The 13230-nt window shown below is 42.1% G+C and overlaps 1 protein-coding gene across 2 annotated transcripts in view; it reads right to left on the reverse strand.

Moving 5' to 3' along the window:
• The window catches only part of LOC308459248 (macrophage mannose receptor 1-like), a 48496-nt gene that overhangs the window by 709 nt on the left and 34557 nt on the right, over window positions 1-13230 (reverse strand). The window contains exons 25-29 of one of the 2 annotated variants that reach the window (XM_080974381.1): window positions 12159-12324; window positions 10729-10881; window positions 8879-8989; window positions 3783-3992; window positions 2517-2555 (exon numbers count right to left, since the gene is read on the reverse strand). In XM_080974381.1, the coding sequence (XP_080830507.1) occupies window positions 2517-2555; window positions 3783-3992; window positions 8879-8989; window positions 10729-10881; window positions 12159-12324 (679 nt within the window). Of the gene's footprint in view, window positions 1-2516; window positions 2556-3782; window positions 3993-8878; window positions 8990-9354; window positions 9484-10728; window positions 10882-12158; window positions 12325-13230 lie in introns of those variants that run through there. The other variant, XR_013977941.1, reaches the window with a different exon arrangement.

Below are 13230 nucleotides of genomic sequence, written 5' to 3' on the forward strand. Positions count from 1 at the left end.
CTACCAACATGGGCTGCCATTCACCCAGATTTCCCGGGACATTTTCCCGATTTCTGCCCAGACACTGCTGCTGACTGCAATATTCCGTGTATGTCTGGGAGATTCCGGACATATGACAACCCTAAATGAGCACTTTCAGAAAGACAGCAACCCTCCAAACAAAATAGTAGTGAACAACTCAGAATTCTTGTACTCAAGAAGAAGGAGTCACCCAAGATGATGAGTGATGCCTCAGTTAGAGAGTTCATTGAGGCCCCAATTATCCCATGTAAAAGAGGCATCCATGCTGCTACAGCCCCTCCAATATGGGGTCAGAGTGAGTGCCAGGAGTGCCAACTTGGCCCTGTGACTGTGGGGGCCATGCCGTAGATAAGCAGTACAAAGAGAAAGCAGTCTCTTACTAGTAATAGAAATGTTTAATGAATGCAGCAAAGGAACAAGCGACCATTCTCAGAGTGCAGGTGTTCCCAGTTAAGGTTCCTCCTACTTCCCTCTAGTCACTTCCATCCTCTCGTCTCCTGGCCACCTGACCTCTCAATCATTGAGCCTTTTGCACAGCCAGCTTATCTAATCTCCTAGCCTTGGGACTGAGATGCTGCACATCTTCCAGTGCAAGAGAGTCTGCTAGCTCACTCTCTTCCTGGTCTTCTTGCTTTCACCTCCCAGTTATGCCCAACTATTGATTTCTGAACTGTGCCCCTCAGTGAACCATTGTTCCAAATCAACACTACTCCACTGCTCCTGTGGAGTTTCAATATCCTGGCCATGAGCAGGGGGAGGGGTAGGCTCCTACCATTCCTCATCAGAGTTGTACTCCTTAGCCTGGTCTCTGATACGCAGCATGCATGGCCCTGGCACCGAAATTAGTGGGTGCCCGGCCCCTTCATGGGGAACTTTGTGGGTGCTCGGGCATCCAGGGCCCCAGGGAGGTGGCACCTATGGCGAGTGCAATGTAAAGTTAATTTAATTACTGGCTTTGGACTTTAACTCGTTGCTGTTGTTGTTATTGTTGTTGAGTCATTTAGTCGTGTCCAACTCTTTGTGACCCCATGGACCAGAGCATGCCAGGCACTCCTGCCTCCCACTGCCTCCCACAGTTTGGTCAGACTCATGCTGGCAGCTTCGAGAACACTGTCCAACCATTTCGTCCTCTGTTGTCCCATTCTCCTTGTGCCCTCAATCTTTCCCAACATCAGGGTCTTTTCCAGGGAGTCTTCTCTTCTCGTGAGGTGGCCAAAGTATTGGAGCCTCAGCTTCAGGATCTGTCCTTCCAGTGAGCATTCAGGGCTGATTTCCTTCAGAATGGATAGGTTTGATCTTCTTGCAGTCCATGGGACTCTCAAGAGTCTCCTCCAGCATCATAATTCAAAAGCATCAATTCTTTGGCAATCAGCCTTCTTTATGGTCCAGCTCTCACTTCCATACATCACTACTGGGAAAACCATAGCTTTAACTATACGGACCTTTGTTGGCAAGGTGATGTCTCTGCTTTTAAAGATGCTGTCTAGGTTTGTCATTGCTTTTCTCCCAAGAAGCAGGCGGTTTTTTTTAATTTCGTGACTGCTGTAACCATCTGCAGTGATCATGGGGCCAAAGAAAGTAAAATATCTCACTGCCTCCATTTCTTCCCCTTCTATTTGCCAGGAGGTGATGGGATCAGTGGCCATGATCTTGGTTTTTTTGATGTTGAGCTTCAGACCATATTTTGCGCTCTCCTCTTTCACCCTCATTAAAAGGTTCTTTAATTCCTCCTCACTTTCTGTCATCAAAGTTGTGTCATCAGCATATCTTAGGTTGTTGATATTTCTTCCGGCAATTCTTTTTTCTTTGTGGTCTGGGCTTTCTTGTCATTTCTTGTCACATGCGTTATAATAGTGGGACCCAAAGAGGACTGTGCTGGTCTGTGGTGGGATAAGTGCTCCTCCTGTGCTTTTTAGATTTATTTTGCAGCATCTACATGACAACATTGGCATCAAAGTACTTATATCTCCCCTCCACCCCAATTTAATTTAGATATACTCTTTCTGTGAAAAATCTGATCAGATAAAAACAAACAAAACCTGCAGCCTATGTCCTATTTGTGATATGTGATATTAAGCTCCCACATGGAAGTGAATCAGAGTACAAGCTTGCCTTTGGAATCTGTGACAACTTACAGTTACTAGTCTGAAGGGGTTTGGTGCAGTGATTCCTCAACATAGCCTATGTGAGTAAGCAGCTAGGAGTGACACTTCTGTTTCTGTGTGGCAGCTGCCATTTTCCTCCCAGAATGCCCTAGAACAATGCTACACCTGGATAATTAATTTTTGGGGGGTGGGATGGGAGTAAACGGTTGCCAGCAATCATTTTAAGGACGTCCACTACCTGTCAAAGTTAATCCTCTCAAAAGACCCTCAGACATTTGTCTCTTTAATTTTGAATTGGAAGGTTTTTTTGGGGGGGATGTTTAGTCCAGTGCTCTGGATAACATACATGCCTATACTTTTAACTTGGTTATTTTCATAAAACAGTCTTACCTGTACTTTTTGTAGGTACTCCATTTGCCTCTTCAAAAACTGTAAAATAAAGGATATGCTTAAGGGGCAATAAAATATATCATAGCAAATTACACAAGAAAGCTAATGTAACAAGGGATTTCTATGCTCCCTTATATAAGCAGCCATGGTCAAGAGTCTGGCTTCATCTCTTTGAGATAGTTGAGGTTTCTGAGCACTTTTCAAAGGCATACCCACTTAGTGCACATGAAAATAATCCAAGCAGGATTTAACTAAGGTGTATGGCCAAATGAGATATCTCAAGGAATGTGAGCAGCTCATGCACTAGCTTTAACTGCGGAGATGCACTCCTGGCCACCAGAGAGACCTAGGCATCTGTGCTCAGAAGCATGTCAAAACTGTGAACCTATGTCTTCAGGGGGCATGTTACCCGTTCCGGCACAGGCTGAATCCTTATTCCCTGTTCTGCCTTCCAACTGACCAAGAGCTCCTCTATCTTGCTGGATTGAGTTTCAGTTCGTTCGCCCTCATCCAGTCCATTGCAGATGACAGGCATGGTTTAGAACCGAGACAGCTTCCTTGGATTTAGGTGGAAAGGAGAAATAGAGCTAGGTAGGTGTCATCAGCATATGGGTGACACTGAACCCTGAAACCCCAGACAGCCGCCCCCAGAAGTTTCATATAAATATTAAATAGCATGCGGGGCAGAACAGAACCCTGAGGGACAACACAGGACAACAGCCAATACTGTGCCTCCAAGTCCCATCCCAGCAAGGCAACACAAAAGGATACCATGGTTGGTGGTATCAAAAGCTGCTGAAAGGTTCAGCAGAACCAACAGGGCCACACTCTTCCTGTCCAACTCCTCGTATAAGTCATATGCCAAGGCCACAAAAGCCACCTCAGTCCCATAAGCAGGCTTGAAACTGGAAACCCACCTCATCTGGGCAGCAGAACCATAGACATGAATTCATTGATAAATTTAAGACGAGGACAGATAAAGATATACTTCTAGTAGTATGAATCTAGCCAGAGAACAGTTAGACAAGAGTGTATTATTGATTCTATACAAGTCTCCAGTCCTATTTTTCTAGAAAAAGAGATGCCGGAACTCACCATGAACGCCTCTCTTCTCTTATAATGGCAATGGCGCCCGCCTGATAGGTGCTGGAAATGAGTTCCAGTGAATTCTGGCTGAAAAAAGACCTGCAAGTCTTCTCAGCATTCAGATACTGCTTTGTATCATAGATATCACTAAATCAACTATAATAAACATTGAAGTCTTACCTTTGTTTGTTTTACAAATAAATCCACGCGAATGTACGCAGTCTCCCCAGATCCACTCTCCACTATCACCGTACATGAAAATGCATTTGTTCACATATTCAGGAAGACCAGAAGCAGGTCCCATAAATTCATATTCTGGATCAAATATGGGGTATTCACCTTTCCAGTTAATAAAATCCAGTGCAGTGTTATCTTCCCATACCCATTCTCCTAATTACAAAAGTACATGATTGTTATAATGACTATAAAGGGAAGAGCAACACGTTGCAGTATATTGGAAATTCATTTTAAAAGTATACTTGCTGTTCTTCTTCTGAAGCTTTTTCAGTCTGGAACATATGCATGCAACCTCAATTATTGTATAATACATTGCTGATATAAGCTTATGTCCTACATTTTTCTGCTTGTGAAAAATGGTGAGGATATCTCTGATTTCTGCCATTACTGCCCCCCTTGTCCCCAAACCATATATTTTCGAATGGCTGCTGGCTCTCAGAAACAGCATTTAGATAAAGATATGTGGGTGTCCTGGGAAAGAGGGGGCACTCCAGATCAAAGCCATAATTAACTTAAAAAAAATCCTTCCAGTAGCACCTTTAAGACCAACTAAGTTAGTTCTTGGTATGAGCTTTCGTGTGCAAGCACACTTCTTCAGATACACTGAAACAGAAGTTGCCAGATCCTTCTATATAGTGAGAAGGTGGGGAGGGGACGCAATACCACACTGGACTTGTACATTGACTGCTTCCGCCACAGAATCCAAACAGATGTGACCAGAAAACACCATCGCTTACAACAAAATCTAAACCATGCTGAAAGGAGAGCCATAGATAATCTCAGAAACAACCCAGACATTATAATTAAAGAAGCAGACAAAGGTGGAGCTGTCGTCATCATGAACAAAACTGACTACATTCAGGAGGCTAACAGACAACTTTCCAATACCGCCTTTTACACAAAATTGGACTCAGACCCCACACAAGAATACAAGAAAGAACTGAACAAGATTGTTAAGGAGCTACCCCCACACATCCAAGAACAGATCCTCACCAACACACCAACAGAACCTCGACCAGGAACTTTCTATCTTCTACCTAAAATACACAAACCAGGAAATCCAGGACGCCCCATCATTTCAGGTATTGGCACTATTACAGTGGGTGTCTCCGGTTATATGGACTCTGTTCTGAAACCATATGCCATCAGTGCTCCCAGCTATGTACGTGACACCACAGATTTTCTGAGGAAAATACAATCTTTAAATAATCTTCCCAACAACACTATACTAGCTACTATGGATGTGGAATCTCTGTATACCAACATCCCACACAACGATGGTTTACAAGCTATAAGGAACACCATTTCAGATAAAACCACAGCGGACCTTGCCACCAAACTCTGCCAATTTGTCCTTACCCACAACAACTTCAAATTCGGTGATGACCTGTTCCTTCAGATCAGCGGCACAGCAATGGGCACCCGCATGGCCCCACAGTATGCCAACATCTTCATGGCAGATTTAGAACAACGTTTCCTAAACTCCTACCCACTCAAACCTCTCTTGTATCTGCGATACATTGACGATATTTTTATCATCTGGACACATGGTCAACAGACCCTGGACACCTTTCACCAGAAATTTAATGATTTTCACCCCACAATCAACCTTACAATGAATCAATCTATGCAAGAAATACATTTTTTGGACACTACTATAAAAATACAGGATGGGCGCATGGACACCACCTTATACCGTAAACCAACTGACCGACAAACATATCTACATGCCTCTAGCTACCATCCCAAACATACCAAACAGTCCATTGTATATAGCCAGGCACTACGTTACAGCCGCATCTGTTCCAATTCTACAGACAGAGACTCTCACCTAAGAGATCTACAGCAAACCTTTTCAGAACTAAAATACCCAGCAGATGAAGTTAGACAACAGATCAATAGAGCCAGACTTATACCCAGAGAGAACTTGCTGCAAGACAGACCCAAAAAAGAAAATAACAGAACACCTCTAGTCATCACATACAGCTCCCAAGTTAAAACTGTACAACGCATCATCAGAGATCTACAACCTCTCCTGGACAATGACAGTTCTCTTTCTCAAGCTCTGGGAGGAAGACCTTTCATTGCCTACAGACAGCCACCCAATCTTAAACAACTCCTAACCCACAATAATACTACAACCAGACTTAACACGGACACTGGCACCAGAGCCTGCAATAAACCCAGATGCCAACTTTGCTGCCACATACACCCGGACAACACCATTACTGGCCCCAACAACATCACACATACCATCTCGGGACTATTCAATTGCTCATCATCTAACATTGTGTATGGCATCAAATGCCAACAGTGTCCTTCAGCTCTCTATATTGGACAAACAGGCCAAACCTTACGCCAAAGAATAAATGGACATAAATCTGACATCAAGAATCACAAAACAGAGAAACCAGTAGGAGAACACTTTAATCTCCCAGGACATTCTATACAAGATCTCAAAGTAGCTGTTTTACTACAAAGGAATTTCAGAAATAGACTGGAAAGAGAAGCTGCTGAATTGCAACTCATTACCAAACTTAAAACCATGGAGAAACCTGGTTTGAACAAAGACATTGGATTCTTATCCCATTATACATGACTAAGCCATTTTGTAGCACCCTGCTTGTGGTTAACGCTTAGCTGGAATGAAATATTCAACGCAGCAATAGAGAAATTAAAATAATAATTTATTTGTCAGACAAATAAATGAGAGGCACAGTGGTATATGGTTACCAAGCTCTGGCCTGGTCTCCTGCCATTATGGCCAGCACTTATATTCCCTCAGCCCAGCCCCCTTGCTCCTCCTTTGGCTGCCTCTGTCCAATCAGCCTGGTTGAATTTCCTATTGGCTGATTGTTATAACCAATCCTAAAAGATACACCCATTTCCTATTGCCTTTTATGGGATACAAAAAGCTATATATTCTTCTATCTATAAATGACAAATAAGTAGTCATATATCTTACATTTGTCTCAACAAGGAACCTTAATTACCAGCTCACCTCTTGCCCTCCTTGCCCTATTGCCCTCCAAAACAGATGGTTAATAGTTTTAAATTTTTATCTTAAACAGATGTCAGAGATCTTGGGTTCACATTCTCATGCATCATCAATGAAAGATCTCTTTTTTGGAGGTCTTTAAAACAAAGGCCTGACAACCATATGTCAGGAGTGCTCGATGGCGTCTCCTGTCTGGCAGGGGGCTGGGCTCGTTTGCCCCTCTGGTCTCCTACAGCAATATGACTCTATGAAATAAGAATTTAACATTTCTCTCTTTCTAGATCCTTTGCATAATTACATTTAAGCCAGTATATTTCATACATTATCATAGATAGCTTTTTAGAAGAATAAACCTTCTCAAAGCAAAAGGAAGGAATCAGTTTACAGCCTCAAAATAAAATAGGAAAAAAGCCTCTTCTTCTGTTTACACTCCCCTTCTCCAGCCAGTTGTTTTCTTTTCCATTTGCTCTTGGCCTTTAACCTTAGAAAGATATGGCTCAAGGCACATGGTTTTATTTTACTATTTACCAACTCTTAATTATGTAGGGTCAGTGTAACCTTGCTCTCAGCCTGTAATTTCCTTTTTACGACTTTGAGAATTGTTTTCTGCTATAAATCAGGGGGCCCCCTTGTCCAGGAGGATAAACATCTTGCCAAAGTACTTAGGCAGCTGGTCTTCTGCCTGGCATAAAACATTTGAAAATCTTTAAGCTCATTTTAAAATACAGTCCCTAATCAAACTATAAGCCTTGATAAAAATGCAGGCTATGATTAGATGCCTCAATTTCTCACCCCTTGCCTTTTCCTGTAAGACCCATTACAGTCGTTAAGAGTCGTCAGCAGGCTCATCCCAGCTATCTGCCAATCTCCCATTCCCACCACCCTTCTGAGTAATACCCCTCCCCACCTTCTCACTATATAGAAGGATCTGGCAACTTCTGTTTCAGTGTATCTGAAGAAGTGTGCTTGCACACGAAAGCTCATACCAAGAACTAACTTAGTTGGTCTTAAAGGTGCTACTGGAAGGATTTTTTTTATTTTGATTATGGCAGACCAACACGGCTACCTATCTGTAACCATAATTAACTGTTTTGCTAAATCAGTAGCAAATCCCAACAACTCTGTTTTGGTGGCAAATGACTAGCTCTTCTGTCTTCATATAATGAACTGAATTAACAAGTAGTAGAATGAGAAGAGGAAACTATCTCTCCCCCCTAATTTTATTAATAAGTCTGACAATATGGAAGTTTCAGGCAGTCAAATGCAATGCATGTTTACTCAGGCAGAAGTCATAAATGGCTTGGGATCAGGCAACCTGAAGACTACCTTAACCTATTTTAAAAGTGTGCAGATCTTCCGAAGATGCCTTTCTAATCTGTCCCACCTACATCAGGTGTCTATTTTAGAGGAAGTTGATAATGGACCTTCTCAACAGCTGCTCCAGGGATTTGGAATTCCCTGCCAAGAAAGGCTCATTTTGCCCCCTCGCTGAAGGGACTACATGCTTTTGATTTAAAGACAGTTTTGGCCTACTGAGATGATGTGGTTGGAAGTACTTTCTGTTTTCTTCAGTAATTTAATTTTTTAAAAATGTTTTAACATCCAGCCTATTTAAATGTTCTTCTTAAAGTTGTTTCTCCAATGGTTTGATATTGCTTCTTTATCATTACTTTTTATTGTGGATTTAATTATTGCTAGACACCTCTCTTCCATGGCTTGCACTAGGATGTGGGGAAAGGGTACAAGAAAGCAAACGACAATTCCCTTGGAGGGGCAGAAGGCAACATGATAATGGACATACCAGGAGATGCTACTCTGAACATGAGTGAGTTTTTTCCCCTGAATGCTTGCCAAGTGTAGTCATAAATGCAAACGGGGGTGAATTTGCTAGCTCTGTTTACTAACACTGACGGCATTTCCAGCTGAGCTCTTTCATTTTATAAAGAAATAAATGTGTGCCATATTTTAACATACTTATATACATGGATAAATATTGCAAATCTGTTATCTTAAAAATAAATATTAAATGTAAAACAATCACCATCTATATTTTGGAATAATCCTATCCAAAATTCTCGTTTACGGAATTGCTGAGTGTGTTCCACCAAAAATTCCTGCTCAGCTAAATCTTCTATTGAAGTCAAGGTGCTACCTAGAAAACATCAAATGGGTAAAGTCAACTCATTAAAATTTGTCTTCCCATTAAAAATAAACATAAAACAGCCCATTAGGCTAAGACTGGTACTGGCAACAATATGAAGTTATAGAGATCTAAGAGAAAGTGTCTGCCCAGTGGAGGCTGATCCTTTCAGAGCACGTAGGGCATTGCCCCACCAAACTCAATGTGCCCTCGACCAGCCCCACTTTTTTACTTATAACTGAGGGGCTGCACTTCCTGTCTGTCTCAGAGTTGCCTTTGTGTAAGTCAGCAGGGAGGAGGATGGGGACAAACTGGAGCTGGTTGGGTTCTGCCTATCACTGGCTTTAGCTCTGCCAACTTGTGTTGGCTTCACTTACTCTTGGCTTCCCTGCCTTCTGCCCTCCGAGTCCAAATGGGCACCAGCCTCTACTGTATATCCATGTCTTTCAAATCTCTGTGATTGCTGTTCAATTGGTTAATGTTTTAGTGGAGAAGAACCTTTGTAACTTCATCCGTTTATTAAGTGCATAACGAAAAAGAAAGCCATTCAGTCAAATTTCAACAGAAAATAATTTGCAAGGTAGATGCTTCACAAAAAATGGAGCTTTAATACTTAAAAAAACCCACCATAATTCGCCCTGTTCTTCAAGTTACAGTACACTAAAAACATTTCTACAGCTTTCTAGCATCAACCCAAGAGAAAGCTAACACTCTATCAAGATATTTTATATTGATAAGTTGGGGAAAAGATCATCAGAAGACAGAAGCAAAAGTACAGTGTGCTTTTGATGTCATGTCTGCTGTGCCAGCCTCTAAAGCAGAAGCAATTTAATTAATTCATTTTTTTAATCAAATAGAAATTGTTGCAATGTGATCCATCAGTCTGAAGCAGGATACAAGTTTCATTTAATGAGCTGCAATGATGCAAGGAGAAATAATAGTATAAGTAATCTGGACTGGTAGATATGGTGGGAAGGAAATGAAAACTGAATGGAGACTTGCTGGCAGACCAAGATGGCAGCAACAGTGGGGTGGGTGATAGCACCTTTCTAGGGAAATGAAGACATGAGTTAGTGAAACTCATTTTCAAGGCACTGGCAACTCTACCCACTTCATCTCCCCTATGTTTGCCTTAATTCGCCAAGTCTTGCATTAGGCACCTACATCACCACCAGGAAAAAGGCACTGCCATTTGCACATACCATTGTAATTCCCCCAACAGTGGAGAAATACTCAGTCTGGGCTCATACGTATTTAGGGGAAATTAAAATGGCAGGCCACAGAAACCAAGCTTTCTGACCACACCATGCCTGCTTGGGGAGAAAGCAAGTGAAGGGGAGAAAGACTGGATGGTGAGTCCATCAGAGGAGAAGGCTCAGGACAGCAGCCTAATGGTGTTGATTCCTGGTGTCCGGCCTGTATACTGGTCTCTCTCAATATTCTTTTAATGCTAAAACTTTCTGTTGTTGGATTCAGGAAATAAGAAATAAGTTTCTGGGTGAAGGGTTATTTCTTCCATTCCTCCTGGTTTGTCCAACCTTATGAATCTTACTGATTAAAACAACACAGTTTTCATCCAGAGAACCCCACTGCCCCAAAGATAACACACATTTGTTGTTGGCAGGAATTTCAGCCTCTGTCTCTGGTCAAAGTTCAGAATCCTGTATCCACTATAAGTCCCACTGAACTCAAAGGGACTGTTCTATCTATAGTATTGGATACTAACTGATCTGATTCGAAATGGCACCCACCTAGCTGAGAACATCTTATGAATGCTTTTGCCCATGTATCTGACGTAGGGTAGAATTGATAGCAATGAGTCCGAGAAGGAACCCAAGCTTTTGGGTATCCTTTTGATGAAGGGCATTCTCCTAGGTGCTGTGGTGCTTCCGCTGGGATGTCACCTGTTATGGAAAAAACATATTTTTCTTTTTTCCAAAAAATTATAGTTACCTGAAAAATCTATAAATACTAGGGGTGTGAAAAACATTTGGACAAATCATGCATCAGGGGATGAAGCTGGATACCTTAGAGGAATTTTGGGCTTGTACAAGGTGAAATGGAATCTGTTCGCACTATTTGCACAAAGCAGGGACCATGGAAGTGCTTGATGGCAATCCAGATATTTGTGCAGCAGCTGCAGGTTTGCAGCTTATGAAGGTAAAACAGGAAGACACCCAAAGAATTTGATGAAGTACTAACACCGAGGGGAGGGGCAGGTCAGGAAGCATGGTCAAGAAAATGGTCCCGACAGATGTGTCTTTGAGGCTTTGAAGCCCTTGGCCCACCAGCCCCTCGTGAAATCCCTTGAGACTTCTCAGCCTCCAACTGGATCTTGAAATTGCCCTGTGAGAAGCAGGAAGCTCATGCTCACCCCATCCTAGAGCTGCCATGCCACTGGACAAATGTGCTCCACTCACAAGGGGATGTAGAGCAACGATTGAAACAAACTGCTTCAGACAAGAGCTTGCTGAATGTGAAAATGAGTGTACCAGAACACCAGCATCACATGACGGGGGAAGGTACAGCAGACATCACAGTGGGGAGGGGACAAGGAAGGAGAGCTTTGTTTTTGATTGACAGGTCAAACTTGCATCAGAGGTGGAAAGAAAATCCTTTCATTCTTTCTCACCACAAAATGAATTTTCAAGGTGCCTAGCTCAAAGACACCTGGACAGATGACAGGGTGTGCTTTTTAACCCACATATGCTTCTCTCGTGTTTGCATTTTTTCAGACCAATTTGTCTACAAAGAATTATGGGATAATGTTATGCATCCCAAAACTGTAACATCTGCTCTTGTGGGTAAAGCATTGCAGTGAACCTCCTGAGACATGGAAGGATTAATAGCTTTAGAAAGTCAACATCGCCTGAAAATAAAAAATTAGAAAGTTGTAAATGTTTTCTTAAAAACAACAACGCTCCTATGTCTCTTCAGTTAAAACCAGTGGGACCTAAATGGAGTTATCTGATACTGGATTCTTTATTGTAAACTCCACTCTATTTTCACTGATCTATTTGTTATCATTTGATAGTTTGAATAGTACCATATTGTTCATTTATTTCCTATGAAAGAGGCAGAAGTACCAAGAACACTTTTCTCATCTCTGTGCTCAAATGGGGACCTTATTGAAATTAGAGTTTGATGTCTCATATTAAAACAGATATTTTTCTTTGATTACCATGATGTCGCTCACAGACAGTGAAGAATGTTTCATTGCAAGTTCCTGTTTTCCAGTGACCATCAAGGTCTAGGTAGACACAGGCTATCTTCTGCTTTGGCTCTTCAGGAGCCCAATTAGTATATGTCAGTCTCCGGTTGTTGATCCACTTGTATTGCTCACCAGTCTAAAATACAAATGCACAGTGGAACAACACTTGAAAAAAACCTTTGAGGTTCATTTCCCATAAGATGCACTTCATGTGATTTACTTTGGTTTCTCCTTCATTCTAATGTCCACACACATTCATTCCCTTAATAATCTTTCAGGAAAATCATTCTGGTATTGTTATATTTATAACATCTGAAGTAATATGGAAAGGTAGTTGCCTCCATTAATATATGCTGGTTGTAAGCCCTTGTGTGTGTATTTGCTGCAGATAGAAGCAGCATGAAGAAAAGAGAATGTAAATGCAGCTGCACAGCAGAAAACATCTTGAATTGCTTATCTTCTTGTCTGACAACTGACCTTTATATAGGACTTATAAACATAATGTATAATAATAATTATTTTATTATTTGTACCCCGTCCATCTGACTGGGTTGCTCCAGCCGCTCTGGGAGGTATAGGATTTACAAGAGAACTTCCGGGTCAGTGCCATCGGCAATGGCAGAGTTCCTCTGACCGGGAGGAACCCGTTCCATGAAAATCGGGTCTTGCTGCCGCGGCGAAGGCGGAGACCCTCTAAAAATCCCAGGCGGAGGAAGCCTGGGAACGTGGGATTCGGCTGACACCAGGAGTGCCTCCCCTACTTGCAGGGAAACCCTTTTTCGGGGATCCGAAGCGACGTGGGGTGAGTGGCGCGGTGTTTTGAATCAACCGCTACTTTTACGGAGTGAAGCCGCACAGCCGTTGCCGGAGAGCGCTGACCTTTTCCTGTGGACAATTGGACTCGAAACAAGTACCCGTGAGTAGAACGGAAAATTGGATTAAGAAACATTTTAATTTGGCACTGAAGCGGGAAGGTTCTAAACAAGAAGTCTGCCTCCTGTTTTTTGTAAATAGATTGAAGCAAAAACTTTGTAAGCTAAAG

The sequence above is a fragment of the Podarcis pityusensis genome (genome assembly GCF_964106645.2).
Source record: "Podarcis pityusensis genome assembly, chromosome: 12".
NCBI classification, from domain to species: Eukaryota; Metazoa; Chordata; class Lepidosauria; order Squamata; family Lacertidae; genus Podarcis; species Podarcis pityusensis.